This window comes from Anser cygnoides, chromosome 5 (genome assembly GCF_040182565.1).
Source record: "Anser cygnoides isolate HZ-2024a breed goose chromosome 5, Taihu_goose_T2T_genome, whole genome shotgun sequence".
NCBI lineage: Eukaryota > Metazoa > Chordata > Aves > Anseriformes > Anatidae > Anser > Anser cygnoides.
In genome coordinates, this window is record NC_089877.1 from 37737567 (window position 1) to 37755147 (window position 17581).

Below are 17581 nucleotides of genomic sequence, written 5' to 3' on the forward strand. Positions count from 1 at the left end.
TGGTTAGAAACCTTTGTGAATATATTCATGGGTGATGTACATATTTGTCTTGTGGTAGCATTGTCCTGCAGGTGAAATAGCACTTCTTCCTGTATGTTCTTACGGAGAGCAACCTTAACCTTTTGCTTTGCCAGGCTAGACAGAGAAACTCCTAATACAGGCTCTCAAGTCACCTGACTGCTCTGGTTACCTTCCTTTGGCTCCATTCTGCTTTCAGAAACAGATTGCTCCAGCTCAAGTAACCAGACCACTACACAGCATTCCAGATGAAGTCTTGGTACTGCACCCTGCTTCCACAATTCCTAAAGAAATACCTCTCCTCTTCTCAGACCAGGAACACCTTTTTCAGGAAGGACTGCCAGCTCAGGTTCACTTTCAGTTGTTTTCACATACTGAAGAAATGCAGAGGGAGCTCAGGGCTGCAGCTTGCTAGTCAGATCTGCGGTCCTCAGGACAGGAAGACAGCTTGTGGCAAAAACTACATCTGGTGGGGTTTACTACCCAGCCCCCTTTGAGTGGAGAGTGGGGAGAGAGGAAGAATTAGTCAGTTTTTCATAGGAAACATTACTTCACTTTACTTCACCTTCCCTGTAAAAAGATCCTAGAAATTAATACGGGAAAAGCACCTTGTGTGACATACACAATCCTCTGGGTTTCGCGATCCTGACAGCCCATCATTATACACTCCAGGACTACCCAGACCTTGCAAAGCAGTACCTTTCCCTGCAAGACCTCCTCTTCTCTGGAGCTATAGCTTTTGCTTAAAGAGAAGTGAAATTCCCTTTAGATATTGCCTTTATATTCACCAGAGAACGTGCAGACTTCCAAACTAGGTAGATTTTTTTTTTCCCCTCTGTTATGCTCTGACCAAAATCCCCTCCTTTGGCAGTGCTGCTCAGGGTTACCTCTCATTGTGATTTTCTGCCACCAGCTCAGAGGTCTACCAAACAAGGTGTCAGGAGTGGATTCCTGTTGAGAAAACCACACACCCTATTTCTGCTTATCCCAGTGGTAGATCTGAAATGTGTTAGGCAAATCTTTCAAAACATTGTCTTTAGGTCATATATTCATTTTACAAGTGTCACTTCAAAAGTATAATCTCCAGTCTGCTATGAATGACTGAAAATATTGAATCAGATTTGACATTATTACAAACTTACCATGATGTTTTGAAGGATATAGATGCTGTTAGTATTTGATACATATACACAAAAGCCCTCTTAACTGTTATTAATGGCTTTCTAATATTTGACCTTCACCTGAGAGATAGGATGCAATATCTTTTAGAACTTACTCATACCTTGGCTGACGAAAGCACTTGGGCTTGATGTTCAGCATATCTGTGCTTAGAGGTCACTGACATTGCCTTAATTGCGTGTTTTAATACTTTTTAAAACCTCATGCTTCATCTTACAGGTTTTTAAACAAGTATTTTCAGTTTCTTTGAATGAGCAGTCTACTCCATGCAGATACATGAAGAATTTTGTGGGATTTTGGCAATTTGTGGCAATTACAACTACCTAGCACTGCTAGTCCGACTGTTCTGTGACAGAGTAAAGGGTTCTGAGTGACATGCATCTTTCATTGGTGGAGAAGACATCTATTTGCTACTTCTGTTTGCTGATGAAACTTTCTGAATTACAGTGCTAGAGCTGAATTTCAGGGTACTATGCATAATTCCTATGCTTGATCATGGTTACAACCCAGACTTTGGCTCCTTAAATAAGCAGAGAATATCAGCACTCAAAAAACAAAATCCCTTCAGTAGAACCCCCCTAGAAGTCTGAAAGGAAAGCAAAGCAAAGCCAGTGGTTTTCTTTTTTCTTTTTTTATAGTTCCTAGCAAGGAAAAATCCAGAGACTTGCAGTCAATGAGCAGACCTACTTCTTCAAGAAATTATTTTATCTATGAAGGCTTTAAGCTTTTTCAGCTGGCTTAAAAGATGCAAGTACCTAAAAAAAATGAAGTAGACAAATAAATAAAGTCACCTCAGCGCTTCATGGATATCCTGGCTTTTGCAAAGGCTTGTCCAACCACAACCTAAATAATTCAAAGCATTGTTGTCAGGCAGCAGCCCAATCCTCCTAAATAGGCACTTGCCTTATCACTCTACAGCAGATGCTTCAGCCAACCATTGGACATTGAAAACATAAATAATGAAACAAAATTTGGAGACAATAGTTTCTGGGCTGGGGACAAAATACTCATGGATATTGTCAGTCTCTGAGTAACCAAGCAGCAAAAGCTCAAGTGACAACAATAGGAAGGAGAAGAATAGGGACAAGTGAGGAGGCCTGAATCTCAATAAGGCGCGGAGCTGCACATGCTGCTGTTACCCTAGAAACTAACCTCTCCCCTGAAGAGGTTTGCCGGGGCATTGTTTGGGGGACACAAGATGTGTCATACACCAGATGGTCGTGTGCTGTATAACTCAGTTATCTGAGAGGACAGAGTAAAGGAATGCACGCTGCAGAGTTGGTCGGAGGGCTGAGCAGGGCACCATCTGTTCTTTCAGACCCAAGGCACTTTGCTTTTTCTTTTTTTTTTTTTTTCTCTTTCCAAGAAAGGACGGGAAAACAAAATTAAAATGATTCACCGTTCAGGAAAAAAGAAAATAAAAAGCTTAATACAGTTGCCATATCTCACTTTCATTAAGCTAATTTTATCCCTGGGTTTTATGTCAGGTGAATTGCTTTTTTACGCCTGGGAGAGCAGCAATTATTTCTCTCTCAGGAGTCTATCATTTATAAATAAAACCCCTTTGAGACCTCATCGGTCATTCACCATCTGAAAACCCCCAAACGCTTCTAACCATATGCTCTCAAAAGTCCCCTCTCTCCTCCCCGAAGTTGCGCACGAATGTTTGTGCAATGCGGGGGAAAGAAGTCTTCCTTTCCAGGAATTGTTCTCCGCCTCTGTCGGGAGTGGGAAGGGGGGAAGGAGGAAAACAAAAAGCCAAAATGAAAATCGCAGCCTGCATGACTGGTGTAGGAAGGAAATATTAATCACAGCTTGCGCGATGCCAAGCAGCAGTGACTAAGACGTCTGTTAGGTGAGGCAGAAGTAGGTGTGGGCATAAGAAAACATCGCGTGAGCCTGCTGCCGAAGAAAGGCTCGCTGACTTCCAGACGGGTTGGGATCTGGGAGAATCAGATGGAAATTAAGTTTCGGGACATGTCAGAGTACATTAAGGGTGTATTAAGCCTTAGGGCTTCAGTGCAAGAAGATGAAGAGAGGGTAGTAAAAGTTGGTTAGTAAAAAAGTAGTAAAAAAAGTTGCAAGAAGCGTGAATGAACCGTGTATGCCTGGGGCAGTACTTTTGCTCAGTGACAGACCTGCACTCCGGGCCAGCCCCTGCCTGGGGGCTCACCTTTCTGCTCTCCTGCTTGGGCCTTCTGCCCCATGGCAGCCTCCAACTTGCATACGAAGCCACCAAGCTGCCCTATGGCCGCAGCAGTGCCCAGGGGTCTCGGTGCAGGGAGCAGCCATTGGGTCCTGCAGCAGGTAGCCAGCCTTTGGCATTTAATTTCCAGTATGCAGCACTTGCAGAGAAGGTCAGGTTAAGCGCATGTTCTGTCATTTGGATTTTAAAAGATGAACTATGATTCAAAATGGTATTATGGCTTGCAAAAAAACCCTCGTGCTGTGGGATCAGTCCTCAGGCCAGTGGCTCTCACCTGTGCGCATCCTTCTCTGCCCATCAGACCCACATCAGATGAACATGAAGGAGAGGAAATGTTTGGATCAATTTAGATGGAAATCTCTAGGGAAATCAAGTAGAAAGCATGGACGCAAAGCAGAAAATTTACATGCAGAATAAGGGCCAAAGATGGAAAAGGAGTAAAATATGAATCACATTTTATATTTAGGTTACAGATAGCTCAGGTAATAACCTGGTTAGGCAATCGTTAGGTCTAACAAATTATTACGCAATGTTTCAATGGCAGTTATAGATGATAGCATCTCACAAACTGCATGTAATCCTAATATTTCATACATGTTTCTAGTTCTTACAGCACTGGTAGTGCTTGTAACAACTCTATCTAATGCATTCATCTTTATGAATTAACGATCAATATACTCTTAAGGCTATAACACACAGCATGACTGAAAGTTGGATTTGTTTTGCTCTTTTGCTTTATATTTTTTCCTACAAGACTGCCAGTGTCTAAATTTCTAAATAAAAAAAATCACACGAAGGAGCTGATATGTCTCCAAGTAATCCCCTACTTAAATGGACTAGAATAAAAAGAATGAGTTATTAAAAAGAATAACATCAACAATAATATTTTCTTCATTGCAATTAACAAAAATGATCAAAAACTGTCCAGTGACAAACCAAAAAATCAGCACACAGCAGAAGCCCTTGCTGGCTCTGGCAGGGAACACACATTAGCAGGGTGAACTACGGAGCACGGAGAGCAGCAGCAATGCATTTCAGCATTTCAGTGTGCTTTAAGGGTTGTGTGAAATGCACAGGCACTGCATGCTCGGAGCGCTACACATATACTTGGTAAATTATGGCAAGAAAACCTCCAAAGCTTTTTCTTTTCCCCCCCTCTGGGGATTTGCCTCTCTCTGATCCAAGAAATCTCACTGGCGACCGCCTATCCCACTTTCTGCACCTGGCCGAGTGATTTACCAGAAACTTGACAGGGTCGTGGAAGCTTTCTTTTCTTTGTTCCACGGGTGTCTGCCATGGAGAGCCAAGCCTGGATTAGCTGAGTCTAAATCCCTGGGCAGTTCGCCAGAGCAATGCTAGTTTTGAAGAAAACGGAGCTCCAAGATGATTTTGAGATCGGCTTTATGCATCGGTTCTTCTTAGGTGCAAATCCACGGGCAGAGAGCATAATGCCTCACGTCGGGCTGGTAAGCTGTTCCCTGTAGGCAGCAGTTGCCAGCCAATGTGGGAGTTATGTGAACTTTCTGCCTGATTTGGACAATGCTGTTTCTCTGGGGCCAGCCCTTCCCTGGCAGTGCTCCCTCGCCAGCCATGTAGGCATCTTTTCACCGGACAACACGCTGCATTACAATAATGTGCATGGACATGTTTAATAATACGCCTATTCGGCACCTGCATTTTCTTTGTTGTGGTGCCAACCATTTTGTCATATTAGCTTTTAGGTCGCTGTCGTTCGGAGCAATGTGAGACTTGCCGTGCTGTCTTGTAAAAATATCACTGTTTTCCAGCATCTTTCTGTAGCTGCCCCGAAGGCAAGGTGCACAAAGCCTTCCAGAGGTGGTGGCTCCTGGGAACGAGTCTTCTGCAGGTCTCCTCCTAACCCCAGGAGTCAGAGATGCTCTCGTGCCCCAGGGCTGGGGGTTGTATCTGTTCGGAATCTCTGCTTTAGGGAGGGGGGAACTTTTAGCCCAGTTCCCGTGGAAACAAGGTTAATGCACTCACACTGTGTTTGTTTTGCCTCCCCCGAATAACTTTTGAACCTGTCGGCCTAGTTCAACTAAACTTGACAGAAGGGTAGAGGTCTGCAAAATAATTAAGTTCTTGTAAGTTTTGTGAAAATAGGCATTGAGGCAGAAGAGAGGGGGCCCCGCCACTGCCTGTTCTAAACGTCCTGGCCATGGAAAGGCTGAGCGTGAATTCACATCTCATCAGGCACCAGGGGAATGACACAGGAAACAGACCCGCTAAACATCGCAACCGCAAAAGAAAGTTTCAGCTGAAATTTGCACTTCTTAGACATCAAAGTCATCCCACAGACAAGACACAAAAAAGCCAGTGTTCACAGAAATACTTGTTAGTTTCTATTTGTACTCAGCAACTTCTTGCTCACAGGACTCAATCCTTGCTGGAACTTGGCTAAGTATTGCTGAGCACCAGGGCAATCCTGTAGTGACGGGTCCCACACACACTTGGGTACCAACTATTTCTTTCTATTAGTTTCAATATTGCTTCCCTTCATGTTTCCTCATCATAGCTGCCACTGGCTAGGGAGCCCAAGAGCCAAACTGTTATACAAGTTATTTAAAATGAAATTTCAGGGCATTTAAAAATGTATTTCCTTTTGTGTAAAATCGTTTTATTATGCGTGTTCACAAGTGGTAGGTAAGGAAATTTCTTATCAGCAAAGTAGAAAGAAATACCTCTAATATTGTCATGGTTTGAAAACACGAGAGAAACATGAGAGTAGTATAAGCCAATGCTTTGAAAACAGAAACACGAAACAAACTTGTCAATTCAGATGTCTTTGTGACCACAAGGAAAGCAATACTGCAGATACAACCAATTCCAGTTTCCACTAAACCTACGGAAAGCCGCCTTTAACAGATTTTGAACTTGCAAAGGCTTACATCAATCTGCATGGACTGAGCAGTCCCACCGAAGGCAACAGCCCAACTCCTGCTTGTAAATGAAGCACATAAGTAGATTGGTGCAGGAGTGGGACGTAAATGGGAGTTGCATCAGACCTTTAATCTTTTTCCTTTTCTTCTTCCCTGCCCCTCCTCTTCCCAAACCACCATCCCCATCAGTGAAACGAGAACAGTAATACCCATCTCAGCAGGGAATGTGAGGATTAGCTTAAAACTGTTTTTACCTTTTCTCTTTTAAACTCACAGAAAAGAAAATCTTTCTGTATTTTTTTCTTTTTTTTTTTTTATAATTCAAGGAGCAATTTGTTTCTTGCCCAAACCTTTCTAGCTCAGTGGGTGGGGGAAGCCCTGGAATATTTCCACCTTCCTCAGAACTGATGATAAATCAGCACAGAGGTGTCTGCTAGCCACAACTGCTGCTAACTTGCTGCAGTAGAATGGCCATTTTGTCTGCTGACATCAAATTATTTCTGTAGCATTAGAGCATAATGCTGGCCCATTACATTATTTGAAACAAACCTACTTTAAAATAGAAGAGTGAAACGTCCAGACTTCTCTTCTTTTGTAAGATACTTTGTGAAAGGGAATCTGAAAAGCAATACCTGATAGTTGTCAGTGTGGCAGCAAGTGCTTCCAGCTCTGAAACTGCATAGGCTCAGAATAATAATGGCTTTTCATATATATTACATTTATATAACTGTGGTCACTAAAGTCCCTTTGTGCTAGGCAAGGAGCAGACATACAGGAAGAGGCAGTCCCTGTCCCGAGGAATTTGTGGTCTGAACAGACAAGTGGGCTGAGCGGAAGAGATGGGGAAACAAATGTGGCCCAACAGGTGAAGGGACTTGCCCAGAGGTCACACCATGGATTAATGCTAATGCCAGGCACAGCACTTCTCTCTCTTCAAGCCCAATGCAGCTCAGACCAGGAGCCCATGCTTTTGTTTCTCTCTAAACCTCCTCCCTGCACAAGCCCCCATCTTTCCTCCCATTAATCTTATTTTTGGCAAACTTGCACAGTCATCTGCGTCTGCTGGGGACCACTGGTGTGTTTCCACCATCAGCTTCAGCTGGGCAGTCCCACCTTCTCCTCTTTTCTTCCCTGGCTTCCTACCCTCTGGTCTGCTGCAGCAGCCTGACCCACCGCAGCCTGGCAGGCTGGGGAAGCGAAGCCAGCTGACAGGCTTTAGGCAGATTTTTTTGGGGCTGAGATTTACTTTTTAGGTAGGGATTGGGGTTACACCAATCTTGTAATCCAAACTGCTATTGAGCTGTACAGAGGGAGACTCTTTCTGCAGCCTCAGGCAATTCTTTGTTTTAACAGAGATTACAAAAACAGGGTAGAGAATCATAAAGTCAAGGCTTTGCCTACCTTACAGTTTCCTTTGGCCTTCTTCACACAATTTGCAAACATTTCCAACCCACTTTAAAAAAATGCTCTGAACAATTTATGTGAACAGCAGACACCAGCAAATGAGGTTTCAACAGCAAGATACTGCTTGACAGCTACTTCAGACAGTGAAGGCATCGAGCTGCTCAGCTCATCTTCCTGCTACCCTTATTCCACAACAAAGGATAGATAGCAGTGGAAGAAAGACGTTGAAGTACTTACTTTCAGGAGAAGTCTTCCAGGTACGAAGCCCCAGCAGATGAGACAAATCTAGTCTGTTCCTCAGATCAGAGAGGTAAGACCTGTCTCTGGTGAGCAGCTGGGGATGGCTACCTCTGGGCAGCTGCGTGATGAATTCTGATGGCTCAGTTTAAGACAGCCTAGAGAATGGATCTTCTCTAAGGGCAAGGTGGATTATGGGATTTGAAGTCACAGGTTTCAGAGCTGGAGCTCTTTCTGAAAGGATCAGCTGGACCCAGATGTGGAATCAGGCCTCATAGCAACCTGCTATCAGGAGGACTTTAAAACCTGATTATTCTGAGGATACTGGTGATAGAGATGTTCAAAAGGATAGAGACAAACTGACATGCCAACACAAGGGAATTATCTCTTACACGAGATGTTTACTGTGAAATACTGTTATCACTCAGATCAAATGACAAACAGAAAATGTAGATATGATCTTGAGAACAAACAGATCGGAATGGATGTATTTGCTGGTTATCACAATGCTTCTAGAAAGGCATAGACCTGGATGCTTTAAGCAAATGCTAAAAGATACATCTTTTTTCCCTAGGGCCACCCCAGCTGATTAAGTCCTGCTTTTTTTTTATTTCTCTAGTAAAAAATCAGCAGAAGTTTCCAGTCCTGTGCTGCAACTGAGACTTCCATACACTGTACTAAGAGAAAAAAAGAAAAGCCAGCAACTTTCCTACATGTATCAAATTTCTGGATTTTAGAAAAAACAGAAGACAGGGTACTCTTGTCCTGTATTTTATTAGGAAATTAATAGGCTGATTGATAAGCTGAAATTACACAGTGAATTTCATTGAAAAAATATTCAAAATCATCACAACAATTTTGATTTTCTATAAAACATAATGCCCAGGTACAATTCCTGTTTATGTCTGTAAATGTCTATACCCTTAACATTTTTCTATTGTACAGCAGCAAGACCAGATAATTATAACTTGAAGTTAATTAAATACAGTATACTTTTCTCTGCAGTCCAAGTGAAAGAGATGAAATGTTTAAAACAAAGTCCAGCATATAAGCAGTACTATGAGATGGTTCCCTGAAATCTCAATTCGGACTGCTTGTATATAACAAAGGTTTATAATGGGAACTGCTGTGTAAAATTATGATGCTTTAGGACATCAGTTTTCCAATAGTTTGTTGTTGTTTTTTAAGTCTGCTTGCTTTCAAACAAACACTGAAATCTTACATTTTTACATACATTGCTAGATTGAAACACAACTTACAGACTTCTCACTTTGCTAAAGTTGCAGCAGCTGAGACATCCCTGGGGTGGGGCAGGAGATCTGGCTGCGCCTGCCTGCGAGGCAGGCTGGGACAGCGCAAAGCTCTGATGAGCTGTGCCTTGCCGCAGAGATTTGTTCAGCATGGAGCCCTGGTTCCTCGCTGCAGGCTTTCATTGCAGCTCCTTTCCTTTCCACCTGCATGGTGAGGCTTAGAGAGCTCTTGCTGGCACCTGGTGTCCCCAGCTGGGAGGGGACTACTGTCGGTACAGTCTCTGCAGTGAGGTGCCCTAGATGTGTATGATGCTCAGAGTGCAAGACCTGATTAACCTGTCCATGTCTCCCCCTTCCTTTGCCAGCAGTATGGGCTACCATCACCACGCTGGACTAATTAGCTGTGCTGTCATCCTCAGTTTTCTGACACTGTCAACCTTAAAAATGTTCTGCTTTCAAAGAAGGGTGGGTATGGTGCAGGTGCTGGCTATCTGTGAGGGTTGAATTTCAGCCTTAGTAATCAAATCTCCAATCCTGTTCAGGTTGTGCATGTGCAAAATCACACCAAGCCAAACTCTGCTGTTCTTACTGCAACTATAACATGGGGTAACGTGGTTTGTAGGTGAGGCCCTGTGTCCTCTGCATTAGAGCTAGCACTTTTAAATACCAAATGACTCTGGAAGGGAATCAATTTTCTTAAGCTATTATTCAGGAAACTATTCAAATTGTCATGTATGCTGTCTGGATGAGAGATGCTTTCCTGAACTGGGGCCTCAAGTCCTGCAAGAATTATGGATGCTCAGTAAGTGGCCAGCTAAAGCACTTGACCTGCAAGTCCAGTCACTTCAGACTGCTGTACTATTTTTGGATAGTGTAAGCTAAAAAAAGAGTAGATTTAAGAAGAAGTGGGCCTTCTTTTTAAAAAGCTATTTCAGGACAAGTGCATTCAGACCACTCTGTTTTCTATTTATATATAAATTCTTTGGCAACAATTTCCTAGAAAGCAGAATCGTTTTTTCTATATAATACTTTATAGTCTCCCCATGAAAAACTGATATCTTAAAAAATCTATAGTACTTTCCACTATAAATAGTATTGTTCCAGATTAAGGATTAGTTCCTCCCTGAAGAAAAACAGATTAAAAAAATCTGGTCATTATCTGATAATGTTTATATAGCAATGTTAAAATAAAACAGCAAAAGAAAATCATTCAGCATGTGGTTTGTCATTCTCTAGAATGTTAGTGGTATGTTTATACAATAAAAACAACATAAGTTATCCTACTTTGTTTTAAAAACATTAGTAGTAGAAATATATTGCTATCTGCAGATTCATAAACAAAATGCACATTTTCCATCTAAGTTCAAGTATTATTAGAATATTATTATTACTATTATTATTATTAAAGGATCCCTAAATCCTTGCAATTTTTCCTCTCTTTACATTGTTTTGGTCTTCAGGAGCAATAATGAGTTGTGATCATTTTTGTTGATGAACAAAATAAATGTGGAGGTTTCTGTAAGTTTTGCCTGGTAGAACACAGCCTGGCAATCCTTAGGCTACTATGAGCGGCTTTTAGAAGAGTGTGTTTGAGACTAGTGGTGTATATACACAGCAGTCACGTGCTTTGTTGGATGGCGGATAAACTTAATTCCTTCCAGATTCTCAGCATTCAGTCCCATTTAAAGGAGAAAGGTGGGAAGAGCCCAGACTTATACCATATCAGGATATATCATCTTCGTTTCTTCTTGGTACTGTCAGTTGCTCATAGGTCGGTAGGGTGTTATTAGGGAGAAAGAGATCTGAATTAACGTTGTTGCCTCTCTGAGATGATCTGTTGTTCCCTTGATCCCCCTGCTGACTGGAAACCAGATGATGCAGCATATCTGTAATGAGGTTCAGTTTCTGGTCCATCTGTGTAACCTACGAGGGCATAGGGAAGGTTTGTTTAGTGTCAGCGTGTGAGAAAATTGCAACAAGCCACGTGATACAAATGTGATATTAAAATGACACTTTTCTTAATTAGCATGACAATAACCTCCGGGAAGACACCAGAGATCCACAGTTCCACAGCATTAGAAATTTAATGCAACTGGTCAGTGTTGGATGAGGAGAGGCCTGTTAATTCTCATCTCTGGGATGTGCTTTGACAGTTGTTTTATACCTGGATGAATGCATGACAGGTGGGCTTTTAAAGAGATGAACTTGGATAGGGAACTCAGTCCCAGAACTGAGCTTCTGTGTTTTTGTTGCTGTTGTCATTATTGTCTCCATATATTTTTAAAACATTATAAACTACTAACATGCTTATATGCCTTAATAATACCAATATGCTATAGTAAACATCCACCCCACTTGCAGTGATCTAATCCAGAGTAAACTAGGACTGACTGATGCTCTCTTTGTTACATTTGGGTCCAATTACCAACTCAGGCCACAAAATGCCCCACGGATATTTTTGCTGATGCAAGTGCATAACAGCTGCATTCTGTGGCAAGGGGAGGGAGTAGGACATGATTTAGTTTCATTCTGTCTCTGCTCCAATGACACAGCGTTCACTAGGATTGCCATTTGAATTACATGATTTACAACAAGTCAGAAACTCTTCTAAGATGGATTAAAGCTTATTTTAAAGCTGGGGACCTGCAGAGGAAGGTTCGGACTGGATCCATAATGCTCTTTTTCTTCTGCCTTTAGACAGATACTCTTTACATTATTTAATTCCTCTTTTTTGCTTTCTCTGCTCTTCTACTCTGTAGGAAAAAATGTAATGAAAAATCAGCATACCTAAGAGAGACTAGGTTATGGAGATGTCCAAAACCTAGACCAAGCTTGGAGTACATTTGTGGTACTCAGAGGAAAATCAAGAACCAAATGTTTCTAGGAGCAACATGATTTCAGTCTCTGGTTTCTTGCGTTTTGCAGTCAAGAAGTAATGTGTACCATCCCTTTTATCTGGCATGGGAAACCTCTCTGCTCTGACTCCAACATACTGAGCCAGATGTCCTGGGGAGGAAGACAGGCGCTTACAGCTATGATTTGGGGAATTCAAATTCATGCCATCAGCACGGCAAGCAGGCAAACATTCCTCAAGGAAAGATGCCTGTCCTTCCTGGATGGCAAGAGGCTCTGAAACTGGGCAGTGAGAGTCTGCCTTGTGGCCTCCCACTCCCTGCTATAAGCATAAAGAAAAAGCCACAATTTTGTCATTAGAGTCTCAGACCCATCCACAGGGATCCTAAAACACTAAGTAAACCTCTAGGCAAGAAGAGGTAATAGGTTTTAAAAAGGGAAAAGAAAGTAAGCAGAAAAAACGTGATGGGAATAAATTGCCGCCTCAAATATCTGCTAGAAAGTAGTGAAAGGCACATAAAACCGCCAGAAAGAGTATGAGTGGGAGCAATTTATATGTGCCTGGCATTCATCCAAGTATCACACAGGATAGTAAAAGACAGTAAGGCTGAGCAGAACATCAACAAACCTGGAGGATTTCAGCAGAGACTAAAATGTTTTTCTACCGTAGAGAAAATGCTGTTTTTTTCAAACACTTTGTACAACTGGTAGGGAAGCAGATACAGTAATTTAAAAATATGAGGTGCCAGAGATTTATACTTTGCAGCTGGTTTTGAAAACATTAGGCAAAGCACCCTAGATGGTACATGAAACACTAGTAATTCTGGATGGAAATGGCTGTTGAAAGATGAGATTCTTCAAATGAGGAAGCTGAAGAACACATAAGTTCAAGATTTCTAGAAGGAAATACAGATGGAAAATGGAGCAGATCATCAGGTTTTCATTTCATCACTGTTCACTCCCTTAAAAAAGGCACGCTTTGCGCTAATGGTGCCTATCCTGGATGGCAAATTCATGATGTTCCAAGCATGACAGTATGAATCAGGGGCAGCGAAGCTTGCCAAAGCATTTCGTTCCTCCACCACCCGCTGCCCAGGCATTGCTTGCTTTCTGAGACAGCTGTACTGGAAGACTGTAGTGGAAGATTGCAGACAAACAGCTATCTTCAGAGTCCGAAGGACAACTTCTCCTCTAACAAGAAATGTCTTTTCGCTAATTATTCTAAATAACTAGGGGATTCTTATAGATACATTTTTAAATTTGTGATTCCAGGCAGGGATTACCAGAGGAAACACAGACTGAGGATATATCTGGAAAATGTGCATTTATGAAACTCTTGCAGTGATGAGCTATTGAACATGACAGTAGATTGGACTGAGATCTGGATAGTCCTTCAACAGCTGTGTGTCTTGGTGATGAAGTACTGGAGAGAAGTGAGATGTGAATACTCTTGCTGGGAAATAAATTCCCTGAGATAATTGTCTAATTTTTTTCTATGGAATAAGGTTTGGCTGCAGCAGCTGTGGAGTGCAGGAGGCCCACAGAAGCAGAGGCAGAAGCTAATTACTATTGAGCTGAGCCATATGAGATAAAAAGGAATGACCTTCACCTTCCATTTTCCTGCTTATTGGTGTAGGTCTCTAAAGCCATTTGTGCAGAGAGGTACAGGTAGCTGGTTGTGTTTAGTTGTTGTTTGATCAGTTTTGCTATCCAATAAGCAAAGCTATTTGCCAGGAAGTTCTGTGCCCGTTATGGGCTTGCTCCAAGATGCTCTGAAGTCTGTGGTAGTTTCTGGCAATCATATACTTCCAGTGACTTCAGTGCGCTCTGGATTTGTACATTGCTTTGCTCATGCCTCTTGGGGCTGTATCAGAAAAGATTATGTTTGCAAATGAGACAGCAATGGGACGATGTCAATTCTGCCAAAGTGGGTCCTCTGCTTAAAGCAGGAGACATTTTAAAGAGAGTTAGAAGCTACCAGAAGGCAACTTCTACTGTTACCGCAGGCCTCTGATGTGCAAGAATAAGTAGCTTGCTGGTAACAGCCTTGCTTCTTAGCAATCCCAATCTGCCTGTCGTCATCCAAATACACATCCTGATATATACTCTTCACTTGTTTGCTGCAGAGATAATTATAACCACTAGAAAAATGTTGCAGTGTGCAATACCTTTTTCATTAAACTAGGTTTATGCACTTAACATGCTGCTTGGATAAGTGTATCATCTTCCCTGAATCATAATTTCAAACACATTTACCTGATTAGAAATTAGCCATGATGCCAGAATGAATAAAAGTAAAGCAAACAGAAAAAGTGCTGATGTGGCTATAATCTTAACTGCTTTGGACAACTCTGATCCCTCCACTTAAAACAGCAAACAGTGTTAATTACATAGGAAAATAACTAGGACTGTTTCTTTTATGAAAAACTAAGTAAGCTCTTTCTAGCTGATTTATGCTTCATTAGAAGTATGATGCTTGTATGATCAAATTCTTTATATGCAAATCATTTCCTTTGTATTTTGTAGTTGTTGGGGAGAGCAAGCAGTGCTTGAAACTCTTCAGAAATTACACACCACAGTTATTCCAAAGTCTTACTGAAATATTGTATGAAAACTAGTTTTCCATCCTCCAAAATCAATTTTCTAAAAGGATCCAAGGGCTATAGACTGAGCACAGATGGAAAGAAGCAGATTAAAACAAGCTTTGAAGCGAGCTCTTAGAAATGAATAAAAAAATGCCATCCATGCAGTGCACTGAAAAAAAAGAAACCTAACAAATAGTTCTTTGTAAAGACAGAAAGACTAAAGCACAGGTTTTAAATGGCACATCATGAACAAATGTAGCTATCTTACACAGCAATTTTTTCTATCCCTAAAGAAGTCACAGAGGCGTATGACTACACTGATATCCCGTACCAATAGACTAGAGGCAATGACACAGCTCCTGCGAGCCACAGGACCCTCTTAGGTTGTGTTTTCAGGAAACAGCTACAACTGGGTATAAAATGACATGCCAACTTTTACAAAGGTATCAAAGACATTCCAGGAGGTGTTAAGGAACAAGGCAGAGACCATTCTTGCTACATTTTAAGCATTCATAGCAAATCTATGGTATGATTCAGGATACCAAAGGTCACAATGAACTTGTTTCCTTACTTCCGCACCCTCCCCCCCCCCAAAAAAAAAAAAAAAAAAAAAGAGGAAGTCTGGATGGCTCCAGGGACAGCTGGAAGAGAATCTCCTTCACGCAGCACTGTGAAGGAGAACTAAAGAGTGGCATTCTGGAGACCTGCTCCCAAAACTTGTCATAGGGGTTTACTGGGAAGGGGCAAGGGGAGCTGGAATCATGGAGCCAAGAGGGACAGTATTTTCAGCCATCGATATTCAAGGTAGGGGAGCAGGCCAAGGACAAATTATCGGCGATTGGCAATTTTGGCCACAAAGACCACAGTTAATTACAAATTACCAAGAAGTTAAACCAAGCACTGCTCCATGATCTGGAGTGGTTAAAGCTGTTGATTAAAGCTGTCTCATCTGCCCTTCATTCTGGGTTTCTAATGCCCTGACTTGGAAATTTCAGAAGTAAAACTTGGACATTAAAAAAATATATTATTAAGGGTAAAAGTCATAGTCCCTTTGGACTATAAGGTTGTTCATAACTACTTATATTCTTAACGCAGTTGACTGATTAAACAAATAATTTGAACTAAATCAAGAAATTTTTTATCAGCACAGTTTATGCACCATGCTCACTCTGGATTCTGGGGGACCCTGCTTGTTCTTAATAGGGAAAGACGAGTGTGAAGCTCCTAAAGGACAAGAAGAAAAACAGAATGCAGGCTATGCTTGCCTGAATGAAAATGTGATAAAGAAAATTTTCAGCTACTTTTCAAACATTAGACTCACGATTCTGCTACCCTGAATTAACTTGAGTGGTGTTAATTCCTGAGAGTGCAGCTTTTTAGCTCTCTTGAAGCAACTCTTGAAGGTACTTTTTCAAAATAACTGAAAATGACTGGGGAGATCTTCAAATATTTATCACCACTGATGGCCTCTTAATGAGGAGGACCCTATTGCTCTGCAGTGTGAGAGACTTTAATGAAAAGAAAGTCATGCTCTCTTCACCTGTGTATCCTCTCATAGGTGGTTTTGAAAAGAATCTCTTCCATGTTTGCTATTCAGTACTGTACTTGCTAATGAGCTAGCTTTAACTTTCAGAAAAAACACACCAAAAATCCTTTCTGTTAACAAAGCCATCTTCAGGCATACTAATGACTCAGTCAGAGAAAATGTAAGAGGCAAAAAATATTCCAGACCTTATGATACATGTTAATGGCAATGACATGAAGGAATGTATTGGTATTAACCAGTACTTTAGCAAATGGAGAGTGAGCTCTTCAACCTAACACCTCTTCGTAAGGTGCGGTTATAAATCATGTTTTTCTTTAGTGGCATCTATCCTATTCAAGTAATGTTCTTGAGAATATCTGAGGAAGCTTCAGAGAGCAGCTTCCCTGGCTCCCCTTGTTGCTAAGTCCCTACACGTTTTAGTATCAAAATATTTCTAAAAGTTAATGCTTTAGAGGTTTCACGGTCCTGTGGACAGGAACAGTATTAGGAGTGGCTTTTCAGAAAAGTTCAGGGATATGTATAGGAATCTTCACAGAGGATTTACTTTAAACTTTTCTCTATAACTATAATAGAGGAAGGAGAGACCAACAATTTCAGTATTATTAAAGAAAATTTCTTTCTTCAGGTACATGATGTTTTCAAAAATATTGGAAACAGTCATTCTTCCATTTACAGCACCCAAGATTGCAGATGCTTGAGAATCCCCTTATCAGAGCTTCTGGCTTAGATGTGTTTATTTTGTTGCCAGAGATTAGGCAGCATTCTTGCTGGAGGTTATATACCAGTCGCTGAGGTGTTTATAGGAGAATGTAATCTGCATGAAGGAAGATTTGTTCTCCAGACTGTCTGTACTTTCTCTTGAGAGTTGTCCAAAGAAGGGAGTATGTGTGTGGTGTCTGGGGGAAGGATAGAGGAAGTGGAGCTGGTGAGAAAACACTCTCTTCTAATATAACATTACTCCTGGCTAGAAAAATATAAAGGCTGAGCTTCTGAGGAACCAAATTAGCAGGTTTTGTGGGCTGCACATGACTAGTCAATGAAAATATTATATTAACACTGCAACCACTGTCTTAACTGACAAGTAAAACAGACAACTTTGAGATGAAAGCATCTTTGGAAAGAAAGGCACTTGTTACACACTGTATCCTAAAATCAGCTGTCTTGTATAAAGCTGTCAGTGCCAGTTTCTTCCCTTTGAGATACTAACAGCTTTTTTTTTCTTTTTTCTTTCTTTCATTTTTTTCTTCAGTAAACTGAGACTGTTGCTGGTCTCCTTACTCTGTGTTTTTATAGTATTTTTTTTTCTCCCACATTTCTTAAAAGCATAAGAAAAAGCTTACTTTTTAGTAGTTGCAACCCCTAAGTAGCTGCTAATTCTCTATTAACCAATGTGTGCTGCTCTGTGC

General features: G+C 41.3%; 1 protein-coding gene and 1 long non-coding RNA gene across 5 annotated transcripts in view; one reads left to right on the forward strand and one right to left on the reverse strand.

Moving 5' to 3' along the window:
• LOC125183117 (uncharacterized) overlaps window positions 1-17581 on the forward strand; it is a 53177-nt gene that overhangs the window by 12200 nt on the left and 23396 nt on the right. The gene's annotated exons all lie outside the window — the stretch shown is intronic.
• The window catches only part of KCNQ1 (potassium voltage-gated channel subfamily Q member 1), a 408236-nt gene continuing 399351 nt past the window's right edge, over window positions 8697-17581 (reverse strand). For 3 of the 4 annotated variants that reach the window (XM_066997896.1, XM_066997894.1, XM_048066574.2), the window contains one exon: window positions 8697-11114. In XM_066997896.1, coding sequence (XP_066853997.1) covers window positions 10914-11114 — 201 coding nt within the window. In that variant the 3' untranslated portion in view covers window positions 8697-10913. The remainder of the gene's footprint in view (window positions 11115-17581) is intronic. The other variant, XR_010831793.1, reaches the window with a different exon arrangement.